The sequence below is a fragment of the Brachyistius frenatus genome, unplaced genomic scaffold (assembly GCF_029030835.1).
Source record: "Brachyistius frenatus isolate BFR_SWC_R1_liver_20210118 unplaced genomic scaffold, ASM2903083v1 Contig_169, whole genome shotgun sequence".
In the NCBI taxonomy this organism is placed as follows: Eukaryota; Metazoa; Chordata; class Actinopteri; family Embiotocidae; genus Brachyistius; species Brachyistius frenatus.
Window position 1 is genome coordinate 470105 of NW_027210768.1, and position 12450 is coordinate 482554.

At 40.4% G+C, this 12450-nt stretch overlaps 1 protein-coding gene across 1 annotated transcript in view; it reads right to left on the reverse strand.

The window, feature by feature from the left end:
- Positions 1-11536, reverse strand: part of LOC138631932 (acyl-CoA:lysophosphatidylglycerol acyltransferase 1-like) — a 191940-nt gene extending 180404 nt beyond the window's left edge. The window contains exons 1-10 of the mRNA XM_069717133.1: positions 11487-11536; positions 9089-9355; positions 8334-8543; positions 7369-7436; positions 6973-7024; positions 6818-6884; positions 6654-6726; positions 6112-6239; positions 5551-5673; positions 5179-5339 (exon numbers count right to left, since the gene is read on the reverse strand). Coding sequence (XP_069573234.1) covers positions 5179-5339; positions 5551-5673; positions 6112-6239; positions 6654-6726; positions 6818-6884; positions 6973-7024; positions 7369-7436; positions 8334-8543; positions 9089-9210 — 1004 coding nt within the window. The 5' untranslated portion in view covers positions 9211-9355; positions 11487-11536. The remainder of the gene's footprint in view (positions 1-5178; positions 5340-5550; positions 5674-6111; positions 6240-6653; positions 6727-6817; positions 6885-6972; positions 7025-7368; positions 7437-8333; positions 8544-9088; positions 9356-11486) is intronic.
- Between the last annotated feature and the right edge of the window lie 914 nt (positions 11537-12450).

The following is a 12450-nucleotide window of genomic DNA, read 5'->3' on the forward strand; positions in this document are numbered from 1 at the left end:
AAATCTTCTTTGTGTATTTGATTGCGTGTAATTTGATCACTGCAGACCAAAATCACGTTCGTTTTTAACCAGAGGTGTGATGAAGTAACGGGACTAGCCAAATTTAGTATTTTCATGACGTGCACATAGAAAATGTAATCAAAGCCTGGCTTCTTTTTGACGTCTGTCATTTGCTGTGTAGGAAGAAAAAGGACAGTTTGTCACCCATAGCGACCACTCAGAAAGGGGAAAACAGTATAAGGAAAATGTATGTTTATTTTTGTTTTCCATTATATTTGAACACTTCCATTTATGTTTAATATTGCTATTCAGTAGGTTAAAAATCAAGCCTAGTTTGATATTTATACTGTATATGGGATATTACAAAGGGTATTCATCTTGGTTTGTATATTTTTGCTATTTTGCTATCTACTAATGATAACAAAGACATTCAATATGTTTCAAAGGTTTTATATATTGACCAAAATATTAACAGTCTTATGTTCCATGTTTTCCTTTAGATCACTAAATTAAAGAGATTTAACTGTAAATTATTATTTTTTACTGTAGGAGATATCCGGCTGCATGACATTGAAATCAATTAAAGAGACTGCTAACTATCTAGGTACTTTTGATTAGTTTTCTTATTATTTTTTTTTGCCGTGCAGTTCACAGCATGCTGAGGAACGTTGTCCTCTTCAGAGCACTGTGTTGACTGGGACACTTAAGTTGAATATATTTGATTCTGTCTGTTCTGTGTCATGCCGCTGTAGAGTGAGAGAGGAGCACGTGATGTGTGCTTTTTACCCTCCCAAGTGGCCTTTCTCTCCGGCTGTGCCCTTGCAGCCGAGATGGTTGGTCTCAACATGCGCAGTCGCAAAAAATACAGATGTCAAAATCTTTAGTTTTATATTTTAGTGTTAGTCCTCCACTGAGGTTAGAACGACGGTTGAGGTGAACTTTGTAGAGTTTCGATTTTGCAGCTTGGTCACAATGGACTGACTCAGACAGTATAACAAACGACCTCTCACTCCTCTCTGGACTCGAGTATCATTTACCGACACTGTAATGGAAACACACAGCTATGCTGGCCTTTGTATACGAAAAGGATTTATAATGAGGTGTTCAACATATTGGTAATAAAAAAAACCTGATTACACAACAGTGTCTTTACTTTGTGCAATAGGTGTTGAGAGGTATGTTGACACACATTTTTGGGCTACGGATTTTCCATCGGTTTTGATTAGACCTCTCAGTTCTATTTGAAGGAAAAGTCTGGCATTGTTCAACATTAGTGAATTGAAGCCTCGGAGCAAACATGGCTGTAGCTTGTATTGAATGTGAGAGGAGGCATGTTTACGCTTCAGACTTTTTAATCCTTAAAGTGATTCAGTCTGACAAATAAATAGTTCAGCTCATGGAAATACAACACATATTAGAAGCTACGTTAATCAATAATGCTGACAGTTGTTGAAATATAAATATTGTCCCGCTAACGGAGCATAAAGTGCGGCTGAGTCTTTCGTATTTAAATAAAAAATAAATAAATAAAGTCAGTTGGTGGGCAGTGACACCGAGTGTCGTCATAGTTGGCGTTGACGAGAACTGGCGTCACGCCATTTGTTGGGCATCTTGTTGCCATGGCGACCCAGGAGCACACAGGGTTAACAGAACTCCAGGTGGGTGACATCACCGCTTCTTCCTCTGCAAAGTTTTTTTTTTTTTTTTTCCCCGTTTCTTCTTTGCGGCTGTGAAACCAGGAACTGAGCAGATCTTTCACACGCTGCTTCCACAGAGACAAGAAAGGCCTCATTGTCCACAAGGAAACAGTGAAGAGTCCGGCCTGCGAGGCTCCCTCCCAAATAACAAACCACTTCCTGTCCGGACCGGGTGTGGCTCCAAATTTCATTTGTCAGAAATATTACTACCCCCCTCCAGTGTCTTTCCAGCGTAATTTCATTTGCATTGATGTTTGTCTCGTCTGATAGAAGAACATCACATTAAAGAGGAAACTGAATCTGGAAGATGCCTTGAACGCAGCAGCGTGGCCTCTACCGGAACCATAGCAACACTTCACTTTAACCGTTTACTGTAACGTAGTCCTATCCTGTAGGAAGTTCATACATGCATTTATAAACCCCTCCTACTATGACGCACTCATAAGCAGTGAATAACAAATAATAACAAAAACTAATCCTAAACAATTACACAAGAATATTATGAAATGTTATTTAAATGTGAATACACGTGTAATAATCATTCATAGAAATGTTTATAAATAAGTTAATGTGGAGCGGGAAGGTTCTGGACCTCGGAAATAGTAGTTCAAAGCTGCTGAGATCATATATGTCGTGTCACCGGTGACGGCGATGGAGAGAAATGAGGAATTATCGACTGCAGTTTCACTCCGATTGCAGATTTTTCTGAATTTATCATTTCATTGTTTTGGTTGTAGAGCTGCAATTACTATTTTCAAATATATAAATTGAACTATGTTTCATCTATATATAAAACATAGGAGATGTCAACATTATGTCGTTATGAATAACATATTGTTTATATACATCATCTAAATGCTTCATCGGTGGGGTTAAAGTAAAGTGTTACTACAGATTTCGTCACTGAAGAGGAACTCTCTGCTGTTACCAGGATCCACTGGAGCCCCTCAGGGAGGCAGGAGGGGCTTCAGTCCCACAGGTCCAGGTTCAGAGACGTCCTCCTGGACAAGCAGCAGCCGGTGAGGACGCCCGCTCTCACCGTAAGGAATGGGCGTCGAACTCTCAGCCTGCACCCAGACTCAGACACCTAAAGACACCACACAAACACAAACAGCTATATAAACCCACCCTCACGCCTATTAAACACTTACACGCTTTAATGCATTCATAAAAACACACCAGAACACATACGACACGCCTCGCAGGCCTGCAGACACTGAAGCGCACACAAAGAGACACGATGAGGAGTATGTACACTCCGACGCAGGCGTTGCGATCAGTGTTTGCATTAACGGGAAGGTGTTTGGCACCTTTGATAAAGACAGTTAGTCTTTGCCATGTGGCCCAGTTTGAACCTCTGCAGGGAACCAGACATCATGTCTGTCATGGAGGTGCCCAAAAGAGTCGTTCTTCTGACCTCTAGTGCTGAAATAAAAACCACCAAGAGCTCAAAGCAGCTGAAATGTGGAGGTTTCATTCCTCTTTAAAAGCTTTTCTCTATTTGTTGAATTTAGGATTTTGTTTGTGGCTCATTTGATCATTTTTGAAAAGTTGGAGGCTACTCTTAAAATGTTGGCACATTAAACCTTGATGAGTACTGAATATAAACCACTGCAATGATACTGGAGGGCAAGAGTGTTATAGTAAATATATTTAAGATAATGTTGTTGGGTGAAAACTCAAGTGGAGTTTATTCAAGTTTATTTGTACATCCTGACATCAAATATAATATTTCATTGAGGTTTACAGTCCTACGACATGAACACAGTGGCTCTCAACTCAACCCAAGACACTGCGAAGAAGCCTTTAGTAAAAACTGTATTTTATTTTCATTTGAATGATTAAATACTTTTTGTGGTTGAAAACTGATGAAAAATACATCAATAAATAAATAAAGCAAGCTACACACAAGGCTGACAGCTTGTATTGTGTAGTGTTATATATGCAACAATGACAAGATGATGTGCAAATTTAAGTTATTGTCATGGAACGACAAAGCAGAACTTGTTTAATTATCATTAAATTAATATTAAATGATCTGGCGAACGGACAGCCGAGACTCTTTCTCTTGCAGATATTTAAGGGAGCTGAGCCGCAGGAGCTCACCCTGGTTGTCGGTGCCAAACTTGACTCTGATCAGCAGCTCTCCTCCGTCCTGCTCCACGGCGCCTCTATCTGGACTCTCAGCCTGGTGCACACAAGGGGGAGAAGATTTGAAAGAAAAGTTAAACATGATTCAATATGACCAAATAATATACAAGAAATATAAACATGAATAAACACAGATTGTTAACAAACAAAAAAACAAATGTATTTTTTATTAATAGAAATGGCATTTAATCCTTCTTTTCACAATAACTAATACATTTATCAGTCCCTGTGTGTGACCTGCTTGTGTCAACAGGAAATGACTGATGAAAAGTAGCATTATGAGATAAAATTGTCATTAAGAAAAACGGTATTGTGCAAAACAAATTTGGAAATAACTTTTATAAAGATGAGCTTAATTTTAAGAAGATATTGTATCACTGTATTACTCAATTATTAATTATCTGTGTATTTCATAATGTCTAATTTATCTATTTAAAGAAATGTTTTTTCAGTTTGAAAATGTGCGTATGTGCTTAAATGCTGAGGAGACTGTTAGCTTAGCTTGGTTTAGCATAAAGAACCAAATCAGCAGTAAACAGCGAGTCTGTTCCTGTCCTGTAACCAAATCAACCCACCAACCCACTGTTCCTCTGAAGATACCAAATATAAACGTGCTAAAACCAAAGTGTTAAACGCCACAATTTGTGGTTGTGTGGGATCTTATGTGTGAGATTTTTCTTCCAGCCATAATAATGTCTTGAACCCTTGAAATTCTGGCTGTCCAAATCCCTCACAACACTCTCCTCATCTAACTCAGTTTCCTAACATGTCTAATAGTTTTTATAACGATGAACACGTTGGGGGTCCGTAGACGGTAGAACTTTTCATTCTCCTCTCCTCTCCTCTGTATTTCAGAATTCCTCTCTGATCCGTTTTACCTTTGGACACAGCGGATACCAGTTGAAGTTCTGGGAGGTCTCGTCTTCAAACCTCCAGCCGTCCAGGGGGATGAGGACCTCGCCGAGAAAAACTTTCCTCTTCAGGGTTCCTGAATGCCACACAGAGGCCTGCAGTCTCTTTCCAAACAGCAGATGGCGCTCTATGTCGTACTGTCAAAAAGCAGATGAGGAACTTAATTAAATTTGACCATCTGAAGCTGATGTAAGACAAGCTGAAGGTGATTTTCTTCATTCTTTTTACCTTTAAAACTTCATTATAAACCGGATCAGTCGTGTTTCTCTTCCCTGACGTCTTCAGTTTGCCGTTCTTCTCTGGCAGCACGTAGAGTTTGACATATCTACACATCGAGATAAACAGAGGATGCTGAGGTTTGGAAGGAGGAGCATATAACAAAATGTATACCATAATAACTTGTCCTTACGGGTGACACTTCCTCCTCTTGCTGTCTCCATAAGAGAGGTTTCTGCAGCCGCCGACTGTGATCTCCAGACAGGAGGTGTTGGTGTTGTAGGCCAGCGCCAGCTCCACCTCTCCGGCCACAGTGACGCTCTCGGAGAGGCCGCAGTCTGTGCTGATGCTGCTGTTACTGCCCTGAGGAAGCAAAATACAGACTTCAGCTTCTCATTTTGGATCTCAAAGAAAAGAAATACACAACACGACTGAGTTTAATTCAATTAAACATGCAGAGGAGGGGATTATATGAGCGAGGAAACTGAAATGATCATAATCTATAATCTAATATTTCTACCACAGGATGTTGCTTGGGGATTTTTTTTTCCTCTTATCATGAGCTTTGACTCACTCTCTTTCCTCCCGAGTACTCAGAACTGAAGGAAGTTTCTTCTTCCGCCCCGGTCGAGGAGCCCTCCTGGTCGCTGTCTTTGCTTTTCTTGAACAGGTTTGGAAGACTCGGGACTTTAAAGAGCTGCGAAAAGAAGAAGGATCATTTTATTTACTGCACTTGTGAAAAAAGAATAACATAAAACTTATCAGAAGGCATTTAATCGGTTTGATCAATAATATCAATTTCACTGATATGTCAGCTTGGTGGCCTTTGTGGTGGCACATTAACCAAAATGTTTCCCTCTTTAAGACCTATAGCAGCTGCTGTTATTCCCTGTCATCACCAGCAGGAACCGCTAAAGTCTTAGATTAGTTTAAGCCCCTTTTACTGTCATTTTCAGTGTTTCAATTTAGAGTTTAAAAAAAAAAAAATCCCAGAATCAGCTGCGTGTTTTGTAACAGACAAAATATGTTAAAGGACTTTTCCCTCACATGGGGTGTCATCTCTAAGACCCCTTGAGTTCAATGACTGATGTTGATGTGATGAACACATGAAGTGTTGCAGCTGAGATCGTCTTACTTTGCTAGATTTGTTGATTTCGGTGTCAGAGAGGCTCTTTTGGGTGCCGTGGTCGAGGCACGATCCCCTCCGGCTGTTGTCGACTCTCAGCAGGTCGTCGCGCACGTCGTTCTGAGACGTGGAAATCTCTGCAATGACAAAAGCCAGAAACTGATGTCAGAAAACCATGTTGAAATTCATGAAAAAAAACAACTATACAAAAAAGGGAAATGAGAAGATGTGTCCACAGCTTGGAGAAATGTTTATATTGCTCAAAACAATGTGTGGTATCACAGTTGTTTTTTGTTCAGTGTGCACATGCATGTGGTTGCTATCTGTGCAAATCATCTCATGCAACTTCTGCTCGTGCAATAGGTTAGATCAACAAGTGTTCAGCTCATCAAGGTAGAGATGAGAATATGTCGTGATAACATTCACAGGAAATGGACCGTCTTATTCTGAAGATGTGCACTGACAGAACCTGATGGCAGGTTTACCAGTTAAGTACAGTTCCTCCTGTAAAAGTTGATCATTAAGATGAGGTGAGAACATGTTCAACTTACTTTTAATGTGACTCGCGAAGGAAACCATTAGATCTTCCACAGATTTGGTAAAACACTTTGAGTTTTTCCAATCCTGCAGATCAAAACACAAATAATTGGCACTTGATTCACACATTTTACACTTTTACTGTGAAGTAATGCTTAAAAATGCATCAGTACTTTACCCCAGATCTGCTCAGAAACTGTTGATCCAAGTGTGGCGGTGGAGTTGGAGGCACAATTGATATATGACTGGGAAAAACACAGGAAACAATCTTGCTTTTAATTTAATGAATCAAACCTGGAACACTCAAAATCAAAATGTAGAGGTTATCAGTACCTCAGCACATTGTAGATCTTCAATAGGTTCTCCCCGACTGTCTCGTATTTGTCTGTAAAGAACATGAACATTATGAAGGACTACAAGAATAAAAGACTGACGCATTCAGAAAGTGTGTAAACGCTAAAAAACACAAAGTATTTCAAATCCAGACTCGTCCAAGACATCCATTATCACCGGAAATATTACAACATCGTCGACTGATAATAATGAATAATTCAGCAATTTAAATTCCACAAAGCAAACAGCTCAAACAAACAACCTGAAACATCCATATTTAATCAATCAATGTAGTTCAACTGATGACATCAAGGGAGCATCAATAGTTAAATGATGATGAATTCGAGCAAAAGAAAGCAGTCGTGAAGATATGCAGTCTGAGGATTGTAAACAAACCTGTGGTGAGCGGAAACTTCTTTGACTTTTCCTCTAAAAACCACTCTCCTGACCGGATCTTCACTTCCCTGTGAACACGAACAACACTCAGATCAGCAGGTAGAAATTGTTCCACAGTCAGCAAACAGACAAAGAATAGTTACTATGGTGAACAATATCCTGATTGTTATGATATATGCTATCATTCTTGATGCCTCGTGTTAGTTTGGATTGAGTTCATTTACATGAGACATCTTATGTCAAGACAGTTTTACTTTTGTTTGATGTGATCAGCATATTAAACCTGCGGGGGAAGTTTTCTGTCCACTTAAGGAGGGAAATCATGTTGTCAAAACATGTGACGTGATCAAGGGGACATCTACACATTTTTTTGTCTGACCGACAATACAAACATATTCGGTAACACAAAAGACGAAGCGAATCAGAAAAGATGCAGTCTTGACGTCGGGCATTTTTCATGTTAAAAATGGCTGAGAACAGTTAACGAGTTACAATAATTGGTTGATTGTTGCAGCTGCAGGTGAGAGTGAAGCAGAACAGTGAAGTTGTGGCTCTGACAGCTGAACATTGAGCTGGAACTCCCTATAAAAGCTCCATGAAGCCCAGCACAGATGCAGATTAATGTGATGATGACTGTGAGTGAACCCTCGATCCTTGATTTCATGTCATCATTTACTTCCTAAATCTTTGCGAGTCGTTTGTTTTCTGTACTAGAAAGTCAGGTTTAGTAAACGTCTGCGTCATCACTTGATTCCCCCTCAATTATGCTGCTTCAGTTTTTAAAAAGACAACTTCACCAGACTGTGTTTTAGTAACTTTGGTGGGAACGACATTTAAACCTTCATGTTGCGCTCCTAGACTGAAGCGAGAGTTTCAGTTACAGTAACTTGCAGAACGTCACCGACTGCAGCTCTTCACAGTCATCTCGTGTCTCTCGGCCTCAGCCCGGCGGTTGCCTCCGTTACCTGTAGGCGTGGCAGACCGTGCACTTCCAGTCCTCCGCTCCGACGCGACACTTGCAGCAGATGCGGTGGCTGCAGCCGCGGCAGACCGCGCCCGAGTTCCAGAACTTCCCCAGCGGCCTCTGGCAGCGGGCGCAGGTCCGCTCGCCGTACTGACGGGCAAAACTCTTGGCGCCTTTCCTCCGAAGCTCCTGCAGCTCGTACTTCATCCTCCTGAGGTGAGAGGAGATGGAGAGTCACAGACAAGTTGAACTGCCAGAATCAAAGCTAATTCTTACACAAACAATTTCTCTTCTCGTCAGTGCAAAACACTATTTTCAGTCAATTTTGAATGTTATATGAACTTAAAACCTTTTTTTTTTCTCACCATACTGTAAGAGATACAATAACTGAAATTTGCCCTTAAAATTCTGATACAAACAAATGTAATTTTTTTTTTAAGGGAAAAATATGACTTTCTGGAAAATGGATTTCTTTGTTTTCATGGCGAGGGTTAATTGAGTTACGTATGTTTGCATTTTAATATGGAGCCACCGAAACCTTTAGAGTAACAAACAAACTGCACTGAGACTGTGAATCTCATCAATTTAATCAGCACATCAGGTTTGAAAAAAGATTTGTTTATAGAAAAGAACCACAAATCATATTTTGTCTTTGCATCCTTGTTTGGTTTCCAATGACACATCTATCTGTTCTGTCTCCTTAGAGCCTCATTAACAAGCATTTTTACATACAAACATTGTCTTGAGAAGACTCACCTGATTCTGTCCTCCTCGATTATACGCAGCTGTTTGTCTCTCCGAAGAACCTCCAGGACTCGCTCTCTCTCCAGGACTTGAAGCAAACTTAAATCCATCTCCACAGGACCGTCTTCAATCATCCTTCACCGCTCCTCTTCTCTCTGCCCGTCCTCCCCTCTGCCTTTCTGTCTTCTTTTGGTTCTCGTCTCCTCCTCCTCCTCCTCTCTTCGTCAGCCCTCCCCCTTCCTGAACGCACTGTCAGACCTCCTTTTTAGTCTTCTGGAGCTGAAAGATAAAAAGGTTATTCAGCATGCTTCTGAGATCCCCCACCTCCCGTTTGTGATCTCCACGGAGTCTCTATCCACGTCAGAGCCGGATATAACCCCCCTGTGCACAAAGATAGTTGTAGTTTCCGCTTGGATGATTACATATCAGTCTGTCTCAACAACTGTGGAAATACCCTTTTCTAATATTCTTGTCTCTACGGATGAATAAGGAACTACAAGTCTGCTACCTGATGACACAGATAGTCGGCTTGACGAATTTCAACTCTCGGCAAGCACAGAATATGATGACGTATTTCATTTGTGCAACATTTCAAGCTCCAAATAATCAGTTTCCCCTCATTTCCTCTCACACCGCAAACGTTCTCATAATTCTCACAAGTGTCAATGTCACAAGCTTTTTTTTTCTTCCTCCCAGTATTCAACCACTCGCCTGGCAAACCACCTCTGCTTCCTCAGCAGGAGGAGCAGCGATGCTTCACTGAGGACAGAGCTGCAAAACAAACCAAATGCCAACCATTGCATTATTGATGGCTGACATGCGCCTGTGTCCTAGTTTTTTTTTTTTTTTTTTTTTTTTTTGCAGGTTAGCAGACTTATTCAAATGGATTATCTCAAAATAGAATAGTTTAACATTATGGAAAAGATGCTTATTCACTTTCATGTTGAGATTTAGATGAGAAGATACCTTCTTGTCTGTGAACTACACGTCCCAGAAAGAGCTTGAAAATATTCTGACTCTTAGCAAGAAAGTAATTAAATGTATTTCCCAAAATGCGTCTGTTCCTTTAAATTCTCATCTATCTCTAAAAAACATTTTCCTCTGCAGTAGCAGACAAGTGAAGCACCAGGAGCCGAGTAAATAGCTGGATGTCAGCCTGTGTTCACAGATAGGAGCCTGTCCTTGTTACTAACTGGAGCTGCCAGGAGGCCAGAGAAAACAATCAGCGTCAGTTGTAATTAGGCCTCATGGCTCTGAGAGAGGGACACAGCTGTTATCTGTCCTCTGCTGACGAGCACCATGCCTCTCAAGTTGTAAATTTGCTAAAAAAAAAAAGCTGTCAGAGGAAGATGTTAAAATGCAGTGAACGGTTATTCACGCTTCTCTGTGATCCCTCATTTTTAGAATTACAATCAGTTTGGTTATGATCATCACACACTCATTTCTCGCTACCCAAAGGAACGTAGTGATTCCGGTTATCTGTGGTTTAAGTGATGAATGAGTTATCATCCGAGAAGAGAGGGTGAGAAGAACATACGAGCCCACCACAGCAGTGTCAGAAAAGGTCACCTGACTGATTACATTGGGACCCACATATGGTACACAGAGCAGCGTTTCCTGGAAGACCTGTGAGTGGCTGCATAACTCGGCTCTGGCAGCACGACTTACGACGTCCAGCCACTGCAAGCAAATTCCAAATAAAACCGACCGTCACAGGCGTACACAACAAGCTTTTGCATAGAAAAACGGCAACTCTTATTTTAGAAATGACCTGCTCCTGTTTCCAACTAGTTTTCAGCAGCTCATCTTATTGTAATTCTTTACAGTAACTAGAACTACACGTCCAAAAAAAAAGATCAAGTTCAGCAAAGATGGAGTTACAAGGAAACTTTTGCTGTAACAATCCTGGAATCTTTCTGTATTTCATTCTCACTTTACTGATGCATGCCAAACACCTGCTTTTGAAAACTTTCATACAAGATGCAAGTTAAAAAGCAACAACAATTGAATTCATTGGACTGAAACTGAGGTAGTGAAAAATTACAACTACATTTGTAGATTCATCAAAATTTGCTTTTTCAATACGTCTTTATCAACACGAGATACATGCATGCAGAATATGTTAAAACACCTCATTCAGCAGCACAACAATAAACTGCACAGAGTAGGAAACATTCATTTATACTGTTCATTCACTTTAAAAGAAAATCACTTTGGATTTTCCCTTTAAGACTACGTGTTGTTCACACACACGATTGCAAAAACATTTACTCAACTCCCCGTTTCAGAGAAGTGCCGTTAGTGGCCGTTTGACACGCAACCAAGAAGAAAGCTCGCTCAGGTTTGTGACATGGGAACGAGGTCACAGCAGAGTTAAAGATGTGCAGAGGAGAGAGTTGCAAGATCTTACCTTCTGGCTTCTTGCAGTGCATGTTGAGTGGTCAGCCTGAGGAAGTGGCAGATTATATAGAGGGAAACCTTCAAGAGCTCGGCTTCCTTCCTTTTAGCATTCACACACACACTGTAGCAGTGTGGAGGGGAGGGCGAAGAGCAACTGCTGGTTTGTTATAGCTCATATTTCACTTTCATCTGAAAGATTCTCTTTGCTTTGGGTGCAAACCTGTGCACAGAAAGTACTTTTGAAGCCCTAATCTGGGCTAAAAACAGGTTGTAAACATGGAAAACAAGTCACAAGGTCAGTGTCAAAGAGTTTTTATATGAAATTGTGTATTTGTCCATACCTGCAATTTCTGACAATATCAAAAAGAAGCTGTAACACATCATAGAAATGACTAATATATTTTCTACAAATTACCTGCAAATTTCATATTTTTGAGCCGCTGTGAAGAGCAAAAAAAAAAAAAAAAAAAAAAAAATCTAAGACTGTTGATCCCAAAAACACACACGCACACACACTACTGAATAGCCCAATCAGACACAGACAACCTCTCCATCTCCAGCTAAATAGTGAAGTTCAGCTGGTGTTTTTCAGACAGCAGTCACCCGAGTGTTCAACTTCCAGAATTTTCACTGACAGAGACACAAAATGACAACAAAGAAACAAAACCTTCACCTACAGATGCAAAACAACCTTCAAGAGTTGCAAAACTAATTCACAGGTTGCAAAATGACTATGAAGACATGCAAAACAAAACAGAGATGCAAAACGCCCACAAATGGACATAAAATGACCACAAAGAAACACAAAACAAACCCAAAGAGACAGAACAACCATGAAGAGACACAAAAAGACATAACAACACAAAAAGATGCAAGTCAACTGCAAAGATGTACAACGTCAGCAAAGAGACAAATGTCTTGTCTGTAGTTGTTTTGTGTCTCTTTGTATCCGAGTGTCTTGTAGGAGAGGTGGA